The sequence below is a fragment of the Myotis myotis genome, unplaced genomic scaffold (assembly GCF_014108235.1).
Source record: "Myotis myotis isolate mMyoMyo1 unplaced genomic scaffold, mMyoMyo1.p scaffold_m19_p_54, whole genome shotgun sequence".
NCBI lineage: Eukaryota > Metazoa > Chordata > Mammalia > Chiroptera > Vespertilionidae > Myotis > Myotis myotis.
Genome location: NW_023416362.1, coordinates 608,159 through 623,847, shown reverse-complemented (window position 1 = coordinate 623,847; position 15,689 = coordinate 608,159). Strand labels below are relative to the sequence as shown.

General features: G+C 70.1%; 1 protein-coding gene across 1 annotated transcript; it reads left to right on the top strand.

Moving 5' to 3' along the window:
• Positions 1-74: 74 nt before the first annotated feature.
• Positions 75-7,404, top strand: CRELD2 (cysteine rich with EGF like domains 2). Its single transcript, XM_036311270.1, has 10 exons — positions 75-320; positions 689-771; positions 1,486-1,596; positions 1,912-2,003; positions 2,539-2,715; positions 3,405-3,500; positions 3,898-3,981; positions 4,697-4,792; positions 6,009-6,158; positions 7,130-7,404. Exons 1-10 carry the CDS (start codon positions 195-197, stop codon positions 7,177-7,179), a joined length of 1,065 nt encoding a protein of 354 aa, XP_036167163.1. The 5' UTR covers positions 75-194; the 3' UTR covers positions 7,180-7,404.
• Positions 7,405-15,689: the final 8,285 nt, after the last annotated feature.

Below are 15,689 nucleotides of genomic sequence, written 5' to 3'. Positions count from 1 at the left end.
CCTCGTGGCGAGCCCTGATTGGGCCACATGGGGACGGGGAGGATTTCCCCGACCAATGGCGTCGCGAGGGCTGGCGGGGGGCGGGGCCCGGCCCGGCGCCGTCAAGTAGCCCCGGGAACCGCGGGCGCGGAGCCGGTGGGCGGTGGAGGCCGGAGCGCGCCGTTTCCCGACTCGGCCGGTGCCGCTCGGCCGCCATGCTCCCCCCGGCCCGGGCCGCGCTGGGGCTGCTGCTGGGGCTGCTGCTGGGGCTGCCCCGCGGGGCCTCCCCAAAGCCGACGCCCTGCAAGCGTTGCCGGGAGCTGGTGGACAAGTTCAACCAGGTGGGCCGCCCGCGGGACCGGACCCGGCCACCCCGGGATCGGGCCACCCGTCCTGGGCCGGGACACCCCGTACGGACCGGGACACCCCTTCATGGGCCGGGGACACCCCTTCATGGGCCGGGAACACCCCGTATGGACCGGGACACCCCGTCATGGGCCGGGGACACCCCTTCATGGGCCGGGAACACCCCGTATGGACCGGGACACCCCGTCATGGGCTGGGACATCCCTTCACGGGCCGGGGACACCCCGTACGGACCGTCATGGGCCCAGGTTACCCCTGAGATGGCCCCGGGTCGCTCCCGAGGTGTACATGGTCACCCCACCGGGACGGGGAACCTGAGCCCATGCGCACCCTCCTCCCGCAGGGAATGGTGGACACGGCCAAGAAGAACTTCGGCGGCGGGAACACGGCCTGGGAGGAGAAGTCGCTGTCCAAGTATGAGTCCAGGTGGGTGCCCCTCAGCACGGCTGTTCCTGGGGCATGGCACCCCCACTGACAGCACAGAGGGTCCCTGCAGCCTGGCACCTGTGCTCCGGCCTGGAGCTGACCCACTGGCCGTAGCTGGCCTTTGGCTCCCAGTCCACACAGCGGACACGCCGGCCTCTCCGAGACTCAGGACAGAGTCCATCCCACCAACTGTCAGTCGCTGGCTTCCCCTCTGCCAGAGCTCCCACCCCCAGCTTCAGGGTTTCCCCTGGGACCCCCCTGACTCTGCCCATCACCCTGAAGGTAGAGAGGCCTCCCTGACAACTCCCCCTCAGTTCAGTCCTCTGCATAGCACCCCACAGCTCCGCCTGGCCTCTAGTGGGGCCTCGGCACCTCCCTGTAGGAGGGCTGACCGGGTGCTGGGCTGACCAGGTGGATGCTGGGCTGACCGGGTGCTGGGCTGGCCGGGTGCTGGGCTGGCCGGGTGCTGGGCTGACCGGGTGCTGGGCTGACCGGTGCTGGGCTGACTGGGTGCTGGGCTGACGTGCTGGGCTGACTGGGTGCTGGGCTGACTGGGTGCTGGGCTGACTGGGTGCTGGGCTGACTGGTACTGGGCTGACCGGTGCTGGGCTGACCGGGTACTGGGCTGACCGGTGCTGGGCTGACCGGTACTGGGCTGACCGGTGCTGGGCTGACCGGTGCTGGGCTGACCAGTGCTCGCCACTTGCCTTGCAGCGAGGTCCGCCTGATGGAGATCGTGGAGAGCCTGTGTGAGAGCAGCGACTTCGAGTGCAACCGCCTGGTGGAGGAGCACGAGGAGCAGCTGGAGGCCTGGTGGCTGCGGCGGTGAGTGTCCGCCCGCTCCGCCCGGCCACGGGAACCACCACAAATGCTTTGTTTTCAATGCCTGGTTTTGAAGTAACCTCGGACTCAGGGAAGTTACAGAAGCAGGTCAGAGAGCTTCCGCACACCGGCTGCTTCCCCCGACGCCCCGGCCGTCCTCCGTGACCTTCAGGCAGTGACCCCGCGGGACTGGGGAGAGGGTGTGCACACCCGGGGGCCTCCCGGGTTGCAGGAGGCCGGGAGCGTGTGCGGCAGGGAACTGCGGTTTTGCTCTGAGGCACCTGTGTGTGAGGGTTCACGAACACGTTTAAATCCTAGGAAGAAGGAGCACCCTGACTTATTTGAGTGGTTTTGTGTGAAAACGCTGAAAGTTTGCTGTTCTCCGGGAACCTATGGCCCAGACTGCCTCGGTACGTTCCTGGCGAGATCCCGAGTTACCCACGTCACCGGAGGGCTCCTGCTAACGCCCTGCCCGGTGCTGGCACGCGTGTGGGAGGCGGCTCCGTGGCCCCGGCCAGCTCTCCTCACAGCAAAGGCCCATCTGTGAGGGGCCGCGGCCGGTGGGCAGCTGTGCCTCGGGGTGGGTCCGGGCTAGGCCCCTTGCAGTTGGGCGTTACCCAAGTCCCTCACGGGGTCAGCCGGACAGCGTGGGCAGTTTTCAAGGTAAGGCCCTCACTGACCGAAGCCGCCTCCTGCCTGCCCTTCCCACTTTCTGGTCACGTGTGGCCACTGCCGGACAGTCTTGCTGTCCATCAGCTCCAGAGCCCCCCGTGCGAGCTTCCTCGTTCTGAGCCTCAGGTGAGGCTGCCCTGACAGGTGCTCGGGCGTGGACTTTACAGAAGATCCAAAGAGCTCTGACCGTGCAGCGAGGGAGTGACATGGCACTTGCTCTGTGAGAACGCGCCTGGCTGCCTCCTGCGTGCGCTGATGGCACTGTCCCCACAGCGTGCCAGGGCGGGTCCGAGAGGCCCTGCAGTGGGAACGGGCGCTGCAGCGGAGACGGCAGCAGGCAGGGCGACGGGTCCTGCCAGTGCCACCCGGGCTACCGCGGGGCCCTGTGCACCGACTGCGTGGACGGCTACTTCAGCGCGCTGCGGAACGCGACGCACAGCGTCTGCACAGGTACCACGGCCCGCGGAGGTGGGACGGGGCCTGCGAGCCTCCTGCCCAGGTGTGTGGGGGCGGGGGCGGGGGAGGGACAAGACCAGGCACCGGGTGGTCGCACTTCCTGTCCCTAAACAGCCCCCAGGGGAGAAGTGTCACTTTTCTCCTGACCCCCAGGGGACAGCTCGGGTGGCAGTTCTGTGACCTCCACGGGGTCTTTTCTCGTGACCGGGCGGGTGCCTGGCATGTTCTAGTGCAGGGCTTGCCCCGCGCCCTCCTGCAGGACTGCCGGCCCTGGTCCCCGCTGAGCGTCCCGGGTGCATGTGGCGTGGGGTGCGGAGGCCGGGGTGCCCGTGTCACTGAGGAGACGAGGGCCGGAGGGGGTGCAGGACGCATGGAGGACCTCCTGGTCCTAGGTCCCTCCCAGAGGACACGCCCCCGCTTACCCTGGTGTTGGAGGTGGGGCTCCCACCTGGTCTTCAGGGCCAGCACCTGGGCTCCCCCTCAGTGAGCTCCAGGCAGACAGACCCTCTCGGCTGTGATGGGCCCGTGGGCAGCGCCCTCCGAGGCGGCACCCCGACTGGCTGCTGGGGGCCCTGTGAGTCCACGGCTGGCAGCATGTCGGCGCGTGTTCTCCTTGGAGGGAGACCCCTGACGTGCAGGAAGCCCAGGCTGTCCCCTGCTGACGGCGCCCCCTCTGCCTCCAGCCTGTGACGAGTCCTGCAAGCTGTGCACTGGCCCGACCAACAGAGACTGCAGCCAGTGCCAAGAGGGCTGGACCCCGGAGGACGGCGCCTGCGTGGGTGAGGCTCCCTCCCTGTCCTGCAGGCTCCTCCCCCCACCTCCCACCCCCACGGCCCTGCCGGCTCCCACCAGTATCACTGGTGTTCCCATCCCGCCCCTCAGAGCTGCGTGGCCTTAAGCCAGTCAGGCTGTGTGCCCATGCCCAGTGCAGGGTTGGGGCGAGTGTGACCCCGCCCCCTAGCCTGGCCTGGTTGCAGGGCTTGTGTGAGGCCGTGAGAAAGGGGGCGCTCACCCAGCCCCGTCTCTCGTAGTGGCCCCTGCCTGTGGCACTTGGGTCCCTTGTCCCCACACCGTGGCCACTCTCTTCCCGGGCTGGCCCTGGGCATCGTGTTGGGGAACCAGCCCTGGGCCCCGCGGTGGCAGGGCCGCTGGCTAAACGGGGGCTGTTGGTTGCAGACGTGGATGAGTGTGCGGCGGAGACGCCCCCCTGCGGCGAGCAGCAGTTCTGCGAGAACACCCGAGGCTCCTTCCAGTGCGAAGGTGTGGCCCCGCGCCCTCCTCCCTCTAAGCTCGAACACCCCGAGGGGGCAGGCAGGTAGCAGGTATTTGCTGCCGAAAACCCAGAACATGCGAATGGGCTGTCAGGAAGGCACTAGAAGATGTTCCACGGAGAGGGAGCCTCGCGTGTCTACGCGGTGCCCGCGGCCTCCCGTCGGGGTCCGGGCTTGGGTGGTGCCCGTCCCTGCGTCACCTCCTCCCGTCCCTGCCGCGGTGCGGGCCGGCCGTGGCGCAGCTGCCAGCTGCAGACCCCTTGCTGAGAGTTCCCACGCTCTTCCTGCCTTTGGATTAGTTTCCCAATTGCTCGGTCAGGGACGTGGGTTAGGGCCTCAGGGGCCCGACGGCTGTGCCAGGGAGGCTGCCTGTCGCTGTGTGGACAGCACGAGCCCTTCCTGTCTGACGGCCCCTCACGCCCCCACTGCCGTGCAGGGCTCCAGCAGGGAGTGGACAGGGTCCGCGAGCTCGAGGTCGCATGGAGAAAGCTGCCCCCGCAGGTCCCCGCTCCCGCCCCTGCTGGGCCTCAGCTCGGCACGGCTTTGCCGGGAGACAGGTGGGGTGTGCAGGGCGCCGTTAGCCCCGCGCAGCGGGTGTGGGACGCCTGGTTCCCAGCATCGGCCCCGCCTGTCCACGCTGTGGTTTCAGACCCGGCTGCTCCCGGAGGCCGGGCTGCTGCTGTCACGGTCTCTCCTGTGTCTAGAATGTGACCCCACCTGTGTGGGCTGCACGGGGAAGGGCCCGGGACAGTGCCAGGAGTGCATCGCCGGCTACACGAAGGAGAGCGGCCAGTGTGCAGGTCAGCACATCTGCGGGGCCGAGGGGAGCCCGGCCGGGGGACCCGGGGGACCGGCAGGAACGGCCACGCGCCCTGGGGACGGGCCGGCTCAGCTCCCTGCAGCCCCAGGGTCTCAGGAGGGGCGGGGCAGGGGTGGGAGCACTAGGGCTGCCCAGGTGCCCCAGGTGCGCACACGGCTGGTGACTGGCTGCGGTCCTGCCCCTCGTGCTCTGTCCAGCCTAGTGCCCACCTTGGCTGTCAGCTCCTGGTGGCATGGCCCGAGGCTGGGCTTCGGGGCTCAGGGTCGGGCTCCCGCCTGCACGTTCCTGGGCGCTCTCCTCTGCTTCTCCCCGGAGAGCCCCCATCTTTGAGCTGCGTGTTATTTCTCTCCCCGCTGCTCCCTCTGGCTGACATTTCTGAGATTTGGGCATCCGTGTGTGTGTGTGTGTGTGTGTGTGCATGATGGACCCTGTCACCTGCAATGCAACCATGCGTGTGCATGCATGTATGTGTGTGTGATGAACCCCGCCACCTGTGGTGCGTCCATGTGCATGATGGACCCTGTCACCTACAGTGCAACCATACGTGTGCATGCATGTATGTGTGTGTGATGAACCCCGCCACCTGCGGTTCGTCCATGTGTGTGTGTGTGTGTGTGTGATGAACCCCGTCACCTGTGGTGCGTCCATGCGTGTGCGTGCATGTATGTATGTGTGTGATGAACCCCGTCACCTGTGGTGCGTCCGTGTGTGTGTGTGTGTGTGTGTGTGATGAATCCCGTCACCTGTGGTGCGTCCATGCATGTGCGTGTATTTGTGTGTGTGTGTGATGAACCCCGCCACCTGCCGTGCATCCATGCGTGTGTGTGTGTGATGAACCCCTCCACCTGCGGTGCGTCCATGTGTGTGTATGTGTGTGATGAACCCCGCCACCTGCCGTGCATCCATGCGTGTGTGTGTGTGATGAACCCCGCCACCTGCCATGCATCCATGCGTGTGTGTGTGTGATGAACCCCGCCACCTGCGGGGCGTCCATGCGTGTGTATGTGTGTGATGAACCCTGTCACCTGTGGTGCGTCCATGCGTGTGCGTGCGTGTATGTATGTGTGTGATGAACCCCGTCAGCTGTGGTGCGTCCGTGTGTGTGTGTGTGTGTGTGTATGTGTGTGTGTGTGATGAACCCCGTCACCTGTGTGCGTCCGCCCAGGGCACTGGCTTACGCAGGGCCTTGCTTTCAGATGTGGACGAGTGCTCGCTGCCAGAGAAGCCGTGTCTGAGGAAGCACGAGAACTGCTACAACACGCCTGGCAGCTACGTGTGCGTGTGCCCCGACGGCTTCGAGGAGACGGAAGACGCTTGTGTGCAGGCGCCTCAGCCAGCGGGGGCGGGTGAGTGCGGGGAGGTCTCCATGCAGCTGGCCCGCCGCCCTCTGCCCTGGGGGTCACGCCCGCCCGGAGCTCCCAGTTAGGTTCACACGGAAGCAGCCCCTGGCGGTGGCAGCCGGGGTTCTCTGTGGGGCCAGAGCTACCTGCACAGACAGGAGGTGGGAGATGCCAAGTGAAGCCCTGAACCATGAAAGTCTGCAGAGGAAGACGGACTGGGGAGGAGGGGAGGGGCCGTGGGAGGGACCTGGGGAGGAGGGGAGGGGCCGTGGGAGGAGGGGAGGGGCTGTGGGAGGAGCCTGGGGAGGAGGGGAGGGGCCGTGGGAGGAGGGGAGGGGCTGTGGGAGGAGCCTGGGGAGGAGGGGAGGGGCCGTGGGAGGGACCTGGGGAGGAGGGGAGGGGCCGTGGGAGGAGGGGAGGGGCCGTGGGAGGAGCCTGGGGAAGAGGGGCGGGGCCGTGGGAGGAGGGGAGGGGCTGTGGGAGGAGCCTGGGGAGGAGGGGAGGGGCCTGGGGAGGAGGGGAGGGGCCGTGGGAGGAGCCTGGGGAGGAGGGGCGGGGCTGTGGGAGGAGAGGATGAGCAGAAGGTCTGCAGACTCCTCAGGGCTCCTGGGTGGCCTTCCTGGAGGCTGGACGTCACACCCGGGCTCTGCTCCCTCCAGAACCTGCAGGGGCCTTGCCTCCCGGCTCCTGGGCTGTGGTTCTCGGCTGCAGCTGTTATGTGTGTGTGTGTGGGGGGGGGTGGTTGGACGGCACCCTCTTTGGGGGCACAGTGCCTCCCAGGAGCTCTGTAAAGTCCTAGGAGGGGGTGAAGAAGCAGTGTCCACAGGGGCGCTGGTGGAGTTTCCAGCCTGAATCCGCTGTGGCAGGACAGGGCGAGCACAGCACGTGGGCACACACCCCCAAGCCAGGCTCGGGCCACCCCCCCCCCCCGGGGCCTCTGATGGGTTTGACCAGGCGGCCTGTTTGTTTCCTGACAGAAGTCACAGAGGAAAGCCCCACACAGCCACCCTCCCGCGAAGACCTGTGAGGCGCGTCCAGCCAGAAGCCAGACCCCCTTTAAGTTATTTAGGCCGAAGTCCTGGACGCACGCCCTGAGCCTCCCCGAGACTCCAGGCCCCGGAGAAGCTGCCTTCGAAACGGTTGATGCTCATTGGCCCTTTAAAAAGCTGCATTTTTGGTTCTTCTTAAACAGATTTGTCTATTTTGATACCGTTCTTTGTAATAAAATTAACCACTGAAGGTCGGCCTGGAACACGTGTGGGTTTGTCTCATTGGGAAGTGGGCACTTTGGCTGGCGTTGGCCCGTGCAGCTCCGCCCGTCCTGGGAGCCATGACCGCTGAGGTCTGCGGGGCACAGGCACGAGCAGCCCTGCAGTCTCGGGGTCCCATGCCTCCTCCCTGGGCGCCCCCCTCCCGGGTGCCCACCTCTCCGGGCCCCTCCTCCCCAGGTGCCCATCTCACCCTCAAGTTCAATCAGAATCTTAATCGGGTGATGTCAGGGCCCAACCTGTGGGCCCCCTAGAGTGAGTGGTTGAGGGATCCAGAGAGTAGGGGCCCTCGGGCAGGGCAGCCAGCATTGGGGTCTCAGAACCCCTGAGGAAGGGCAGGCTGTGGGGTGGGGGGCTGGCTCGTGGGGAGACCCCCCCAGTGTTCTCACAGGTCAGTGGGGCTCGGACACCCGGAGCGAAGCAGCGTGCCCCACGCGGGGCGCCTGACCTCGGGCAGCGTGCCGCTGGCTCTCCCCATCTCCGCGTCTCAGCTCCGCGCCCTGCGTGTCTGTCTGTGTGGGGGACGCAGAGCTGCCAGCCCCGGGCTGGGGGCCCCTGAGCTCCTCGAGGGGCCTGGAGTCTGGTGGGCTCGGCAGGGACGACATGAGCTCAGGCAGGGGGCCGACTGGGAGCCCGCACGGCCTTCACCTCCGACACCATGGTGCCACTGAGGGGCAGGGTGGGGCCGGCCCCCAGGGCAGAGCGGGTGGTGGGAGAGATCGGCCCAGAGGAGTGATGGCTACGGTGTGCAGGGGCTGGGGGTCCGGGCTGTGGGTCCCTGGCGACCCTGGAGGGGCTGGAGGAGGGGGAACCAGGTGAGCGCTGGGACGGGCAGAGGGTGCGGGGGGGGGGGGGGGGCGGGCCTGGTGCTGGTGCAGGCGCTGGCAGGCAGGTGGACACAGAGGCCCAGAGTGCCCTGGGGAGGAGGGTGGGACAGGCGACTCCCTGGAGGGGGGCAGGCGGCGGCCCAGGCCAGCTTGCAGGGAGGGCCAGGCCATGCTGGACAGTCTCTGATCACCAACCCCCAGGCAGGCCTCGTGGCCCAGGGAGCAGAACTGACCCCCCCCCCTCACCCCCCCCCCCCCCCCCCCGCCCCATTCCAGCTGGAACCCAGGGAATCGCAGGCCTTGGGGAAGCCACAGGACTGGACATGTGGCCACTGGGTGGCGCCGACTCCCCATGCATGGCCCGGTCACCCAGAGAGCCGCCCCCCCCACCCTGGCCTGTGGGCACAGGTGTCCCCTCCCCACAGGATTGCCATGGAGGGGGGGGTCCTGAGGAACTGGGCAGCGCAGGGGGGCTGTGGAGGGGGGCTGTGTCCCTGCAGCGGGCGCCGCCCCTCCTGGTCCCGTGTCTGGGCCACTGCCCACACGAGACCCCTCCTGGACCTGTGGGGCCTGGGAGGCCCGGCCCTTCCTGGCTCTGCTCTGGGGTCCCACGTGGGGCCCCTGGCCCTTCACTGCGCCCCCCCACCAGGCAGAGCGAGTCAGGCCGAGCTGCGCCTGCAGTTCCTCAGGGTGTCCCTTCTGCTGGGGACGCCCGGGTCGGCGCCTCTTCCTCCCCACCCCCTTCCCCTGGGCTCTGCTCAGCTGCCCCTCAGAGGACTGTCCTAGCCCTTCCCCAAGTCACATCCTGGGAGCCCCCACCCGCCCCCCGTCCTCAGCAGGGGACGCGGCTCCGTGGAGAGGCCCCGGCCTTAGGCTTCTCCTCTGGATGCGGAGGGAGGGACGCCTGGCCTGTGGTGGGGGTGGGGTGGGGGGCCTTGACCCCAGCAGGACCTCGCCAGGCCAGGCCAGGGGTGAGGGGCACAGGCAGGGCCCTGGGACCACGGTGGCTGAGGGTCCGTGGGCTGCAGGGCAGGGATGTGGGTTCTGGGGGCTGGAATGTTGGGGCCCTCGTGTGGGGTCTGGCCCTGCCTGGGGGTGATGCAGGAGAATCCCCACCTCTGGCAGCGACCCCAGCTGGCCGTGCAGCCTCCCCTCCAGCCCTGGGCTTGGGGGGCAGTGGGGACCACACTGACCCTCGGCGGCTCGTGGGCCAGAGCAGGGCATGGCCAGCAGGTGGCGCTGCGGAATCACGCGGGCAGCCCCTCGCCCTGAACTGGAGCCTGGGCCCAGGTCCCGCAGGAGGTGGGAGGGGAGGGCGCTGCGGGTGATGCCCAGGTTCAGGGGGACCCCATCCCTTGGGGGTGCCCGGCCCGGGGAGGGGCCTCCTGGTCACGCATCGGGATCCCTTCTCCTTGGAGCCTCCCCCCGACAGTGTTCTGCTCCCTGAAACCCGGTGGCTCAGGCCCTGGCCCGGCAGAACCTCACTGCTCCTGAGAGCTGCGCCTGCCTGGCCCCAACGCCAGGTGCCAGCGCCCGTCACCCCGTCCTGCGACGGCCTCTCCGCCACCAGGGCCTGCGGGAGCCTCTGCCAACTGTTCCCACGACTCTGTGCCTCCCCCAGCACCTCCTGCCGCTGGGCCTCCTGGTGCAGCTGGGTCCTCCGGGAGCACCGGAACTGTCAGCCCCCCATCCGTGCCTCTAGGGCCCTGGAGCTGTGACCTCAGCAGCAAGGGCTCCGCTCCCCACGGCTCCCCCACCTGCCCTGCCCTGCGGCTGCGTCCTGAGGCCCCTTGGGGCACAGGCCCTCTGTCCTGGGCCAGCGGGTCCCTCCAGGGCATCTCCAGGAGGGAGATGGGGGTCCTGAGGGGTGAGGCACTGTTGCCTCTAAGGGTGAGGCCCGCTGTGGGGGCCCCAGGCCCCAGGGTTAGTCACCCCCTTTGGCCCATTCCCTCCAGCCAGTGCCCGGGCTGGGCATTCCCCCCTCTCGGGCTCCTCTGATAACCAGCCCTCCTGGCCTCTCCCCAGACCCGTTACCCTTTCCCAGAGCAGCCGCCCCCCGCACCCCCCACCTCGGGACCTCCTCATCCCGCACCCCGGACCCTGCTCAGCTAGGGCGCCCTCCCCGGTCCCCCACAGCGCCAGCTGTGACGCCCTGACTGCCCACCGAGCAGGGCGCCCCTCTGTCTCCGCCTTCGCCACCGCCCTGCCCGGCCTGTTGGGTTGGCTCCCAGACGGGCAGTGGGTCCTCAGCTGACCCCCGGAATCATCCAGAAATGCCCGCACGGAGACGAGGGGCCGGTTCGCTGCAGAGGCCGCAGGCGAGGTCCCAGCGGTGGGAGGCAGGTCCTGCTCCTCTCTCAGGCCCTAGTCCCCCCACCCCACCCCTCTCCTTCCCCTGCCGAGAGCAGAGCTCACCCCATCCTGGCCACACAGCCGGGTGCTCCCTCCCCACCCCACTCCTGCCCCCTGCAGCCAACCAAAGCCTGGGCCTCCCCACCCCACCCCACCCCACCCTGCGGCTCCCGGTCCCCGGCCCAGGCCACCCTCCCTGGCCCCTCACTCCCCTCCCCACTGCCCAGATCCTGAAGAGCCAGCTTCTGGGCCCGTCCTGACCCCCACAGGTCGGCCTCGGTCGCTCCTACACTGCCCACTCCCCACCCCGCTCCTGCTCGTTGCCGACCCCGACCCCGTGGGTGCCAGGGCCCTGGAGGCAGGCTGGCCTGGGGCGCGGGGGTCAGGGCCTGGCTCACTGGCGATCTTCATTCCAGAGCCGCCGAGTGCGCCTGGTGGGACCGTGGCAGGGCCGGCAGGGGGCGGGCAGGGATGGCGGGCAGGGGGCGGGCAGGGATGGGCAGGGGGCGGGCAGGGGGCCGGCAGGGCGGGCAGGGGCCGGCAGGGGGCGGGCAGGGGGCGGGCAGGGATGGGCAGGGGCGGGCAGGGGGCGGGCAGGGATGGGCAGGGGGCGGGCAGGGGGCCGGCAGGGCGGGCAGGGGCCGGCAGGGGGCGGGCAGGGGCCGGCAGGGCGGGCAGGGTGGGCAGGGGGCAGGCAGGGGCCGGCAGGGTGGGCAGGGGGCGGGCAGGGCGGGCAGGGGGCGGGCAGGGCGGGCAGGGCGGGCAGGGGGCGGGCAGGGGGTGGGCAGGGGGCGGGCAGGGGGCGGGCAGGGCGGGCAGGGCGGGCAGGGGGCGGGCAGGGGGTGGGCAGGGGCCGGCAGGGTGGGCAGGGGGCGGGCAGGGGGCGGGCAGGGCGGGCAGGGCGGGCAGGGGGCGGGCAGGGGCCGGCAGGGCGGGCAGGGGGCGGGCAGGGGCCGGCAGGGTGGGTAGGGGGCGGGCAGGGGGCGGGCAGGGGGCGGGCAGGGGCCGGCAGGGCGGGCAGGGGGCGGGCAGGGGGCCCGGCAGGGCGGGCAGGGGGCCGGGCAGGGGCGGGGCAGGGATGGGCAGGGCCGGCAGGGCTGGGCGGGTGGCACCGAGCCCTGGGTCCTGTGGGCAGCAGCGGGCAGCAGGCTTGCACTGTGGTTGAGTGGGACCAGCCTGGGCCTCTGCCGGGACAGGCTGCCATTCAGGCCACCTGCCCCCCCACCGCAGGGGCCCCTCAAAGCCCTCATTGTGGCCGGATCATCCCCGACGCCAGGCTGGCTGGCTCCACACCGTGTGGGGCGAGGGCCAGCCCGTCCTGGGGGGCTGCGTGCAGGGTGGGGTGCCCCCTTGCTGGAGAGGTTTCCGGGTGACGTCACTGGCTGCCCCCGCCACCAGGTCTCTGCGCCCCGACCTGCGGGGCTGAAGGGGGGGCGGGAAGGGCATCTGCCCACGTTCCCAGCCGCAAGAAGTCGCGGGGCGCCCAGGGGACCGGACAGCGCCCCCAGCCGCCACCGCAGCGCGTCCCGCCCCCAGGGGTCGCCCGGCGGCCTCGGTGCCCTCGCTCCGGACCTGGGAGCGGGCACCCCCGCAGTGAGGGTGGGGAGCGGGCGCCCCTGCACCCTGATCCCTCAGCGCCTCGGGGCCCCGCGACGCGGAGGGTGCGGGCGGGGAGCCCTGCCTCTGACACCCGCCCCGCCCCCCGCGACCCCTCCCCCGGGCCCCCCGCGGCGGAGGGAGGGTTGGCACCGCGGCCCCTTCTCGCCCTCGCCCCGCAGGTTCGGTGGCCGCGCGGGGAGGGGCCGGCCGCGGGCGGGAAGCGAGGCGCAGCCCTGCCGGGAAGGGGCGGCGCCGGGAGCCTGGGGGGGTGGGGGAGGGGGCTCCTCGCAGGGGGGGGAAATGGGGGAGGGGTCCGGGGGGAGGGCGGCCTGTGGTCTCGAGGATCCCGTCCTGGGTTGGGGTCCCCCGCCCTCGGAGCAGGAGTAACGGGGCGCTGACGCCGCCGGTAACACCCGGCGGACCTTCCTGGAAAGCCCGGCGGCAGGTGCGGGCGGGGCTTGCGCAGCCGTGACGTCACGGAGCGGGCGGTGTCCCCGGAGGACGCGCCGGGGGAGGCGGGGCCAGATGCACGTGTAGGGGTGGCAGCCCTGGGGGGCCCCCGATCCCGCCCCGTGGGCTCAGCGGGGGAGGGCCGGGCAGGAGGGGAGGGGGGCCCGGGTTCCCGCCTGGAGTGCGACGGCCCCCCACATCCCCCCGGGGCCCCCACCTTCCCCACGGGGCCCCCACATTCCCCCCACGGGCCCCACATTCCCCACGGGGCCCCCACATTCCCCACGGGGCCCCCACATTCCCCCCACGGGCCCCCACATTCCCCCCACGGGCCCCACATCCCCCACGGGCCCCACATTCCCCCCGGGGCCCCCACATTCCCCCCACGGGCCCCACATTCCCCACGGGCCTGGATGAAGGTGTCCAGCACCTCCCTGCCCAGCCTGGCGTGAGGCTCACTGCCCCTTCCTGCCGCGCCTCCCACTGCGCACCTCAGGCCCTGCCTCTGGGGGTCTGGGGGGGGGCGGGGGGAGCATTAGGGCTGGTCTCCGCCCTCCCTGGGGAGGCAGCCCCCCGCCCCCAGGCACCAGGTGGGACCTCCCAGGCTTAGGGCAGGAGGGGAGCAGGAAGGAGTGAAGACCTGGAGGGGTGTCCCCACATCACCGGCACCCTCGTGGTGGCGCTGGTTTGGGTACCCCCAGCTGGGTACCCCCAGGGCATGAAGGGCAGTGAGCCTAGACCCGAGACGGCCCACCCACACCCTCCACACCCATCCTGGGTGCGGCCCAAAGGCCTGCTGAGCCCCATTTACTGCTGGGTCACCCCGCTATCCTGGCTGCCAGGACCCTCCGTTAGTTCACTTCTGATCTCAGACTAGAAAGGGGTGCTCCCCAAGGAGCACACGGTTGGGGTGAGGAGTGGAGGTCCCATGCCCCACCCCTCCTGGGCCGCCACCCGAGAACCAGGGGTGGGCAGCTGACCTTGACGCCCTGCCTCCTGGGCCCCATGTGCTAGCCTGCCTCAGGGTAAAGAGTGGCTGGGAGAGTTGGGGGGCACCCGCTTGAGACCCCCCCAGCCTGCTGCCCTAGGTGAACCCCAGCCCCTGCCTCAGCTGCCGACCAGAGAACAGTGGCCCTTGTCTGGCGGCTGGGTGAGGGCCGGGTACCAGCCTCGGGCGTCTCCACGGGACAGCCCCCCATCCAGAGGCTTTGTCCATTCACCCTCCACCCTCACTATTAATAGCTCCCGTCTCAGGAGCTGCTATAAATAGGCCCCCAGCCCCTCGCACAGGCTGCAGGCGCCTGCTGCCCGCGCACAATCACCCACACACGCCCGCACACTGGCCCACTCAGCTGCACACGCCGGGCACCGGGCCCACTCCTGCTCGCTCCACGCCAGGCGCGGAGGGCGGCACACACAGCCCAGCTGCCCTCGCGGGCCCTCCCAGGGCCCGGGCTCAAAGGGGCCGCTGTTCCGTCCCCATGCTGGTCCCTGCTGGCCACGGGGCAGGGAGCAGGCCTGTGGCCCTCGCTTCCTCCTCTGCGGGGTCTGGCCTGGTCACCCGCCCTCCCCGGGGTGCAGGCACACTTGTCTACACCCTTGGGTCCCTGCGATGGGGGGGGGGGCACCTGGGGGCCGTTCCCTCCTGCCCGGTCCCTGGCACCTCGGAGATCCCCTCTGTGCAGCGGGCACCATAGTGTCTGTCTGATTGAACACCCAGGGGACCCCCCAGCCATCCTGGCCCCTCTGCCCACTCCCGGGAGACCGGCCTCTGTGTGGACTCCGTCCTGGCTCTGCTCTGGGCGCTGCTGGGTCAGGCCTGAGGGTCACGGGCCCTGCCACGCCCCAAGGGGCATCTGCTCAGCACAGCCCTGCCCACTCTGACTCTCTGGCTCTCGGGGACCCCTGGGCAGGCAGCACTGACTTCCTGCCCCCCGCTTGCCCTCGGGACCTCCAGGCTGTGGTGCGCGGCCGGGCTGGGGGCGTGGAGAGTGCTGTTATTGTGCCAAGAGCAGAAAAGGAAAACAACCCTGTTTATGGAAAAGGCGGAAAAGGCGAGCCCGCGTGCTGGCCAGTGGCCTTCCTGGGGGGACAGAGGCCCTTTGTTGGGAAAACAGGAAGCGAGGATTTCCAGGACCCACGGGCTGCCCGCCACCCGCCCGCCCGGCTTCCGCCCATTCTCCGCCGCTTCTGCCGCCACCAGCCGCCTGTGTGTCCATCCGTTTGTCTGTGTGTCCCTCTGACCACAAGGCCCAGGCCTCCGGCTTTGGGGCAAAGCCACTGTCCATGCTGAGCCCCTGCAGCGGGGTCCCCTGGAGGCCGACCTTCGGACCCCTGGCCACACGGGACAAACACCTGGGAGCACCTGCCAGGCCCCGCCTCCTGCCGACCGGCCGGCCTCTGCACGGTCGCCCTGGGGCCCCGGAAACCCATTGACAGCCCCCCCCCCTCCCCCGGCCCGCCGGCCACAGCCAGGAAACAATGTGGGCGGGGGGCTCCGTTTGTCACAACCAGGCCTTGGACCCAAGATGCAAGGAGCACAGAGAGGGCAGTGCCAGGCGGGTGAGGGGCAGAGCTGGGCTCAGCGAGGGGAGAGACAGAGGCAGCCTGAGGCCTCTCCCACCCCCACGCCCCCCTCACGCTTTACCCTGAGGTCAGGGTCTCAGGTGGAGAGGAGCTGGCAGAGGGTGGATGAGGCCTGTGGGTGGGCATGGCTTCTCCTGTGGGTGGGAGGCTGTGGGCTCTGCGTGGAGGGTGCGGATCTCAGAGGCTGAGGGATCCCTCGCCCCGCCCTGGAGGGAGCAGGGGCGTGAGCGGGGAGGAGGGTGAGCGGTGCAGTTCTAGGTGCATTAGAACGAGGTGTTTGCAGAGGGACTGGGTGGGGTGGCTCCAGGACTGGGTGGGACCGCCGGGTTCGGGACGGGGCCTCAGTGGGACTTGCGGCCCGTGGTCTGGTCCAGGCCTCCGCGTGCTGCCCTGGGCACGTCCCCGTGGGCAAGGGGACAGCGCGGCCCGCTGAGCCAGGACGCTGGCACCCAGGG

What these genes read in the sequence shown, in the direction of transcription:
- CRELD2 (XM_036311270.1), top strand. Translation starts at nt 195, where the DNA reads ATGCTCCCCCCGGCCCGGGCCGCGCTGGGGCTGCTGCTGGGGCTGCTG. An exon ending in TGGTGGACAAGTTCAACCAG is followed by an intron (nt 321 to 688) that starts GTGGGCCGCCCG and finishes CTCCTCCCGCAG; the next exon opens with GGAATGGTGGACACGGCCAA. An exon ending in GAGGCCTGGTGGCTGCGGCG is followed by an intron (nt 1,597 to 1,911) that starts GTGAGTGTCCGC and finishes TTTAAATCCTAG; the next exon opens with GAAGAAGGAGCACCCTGACT.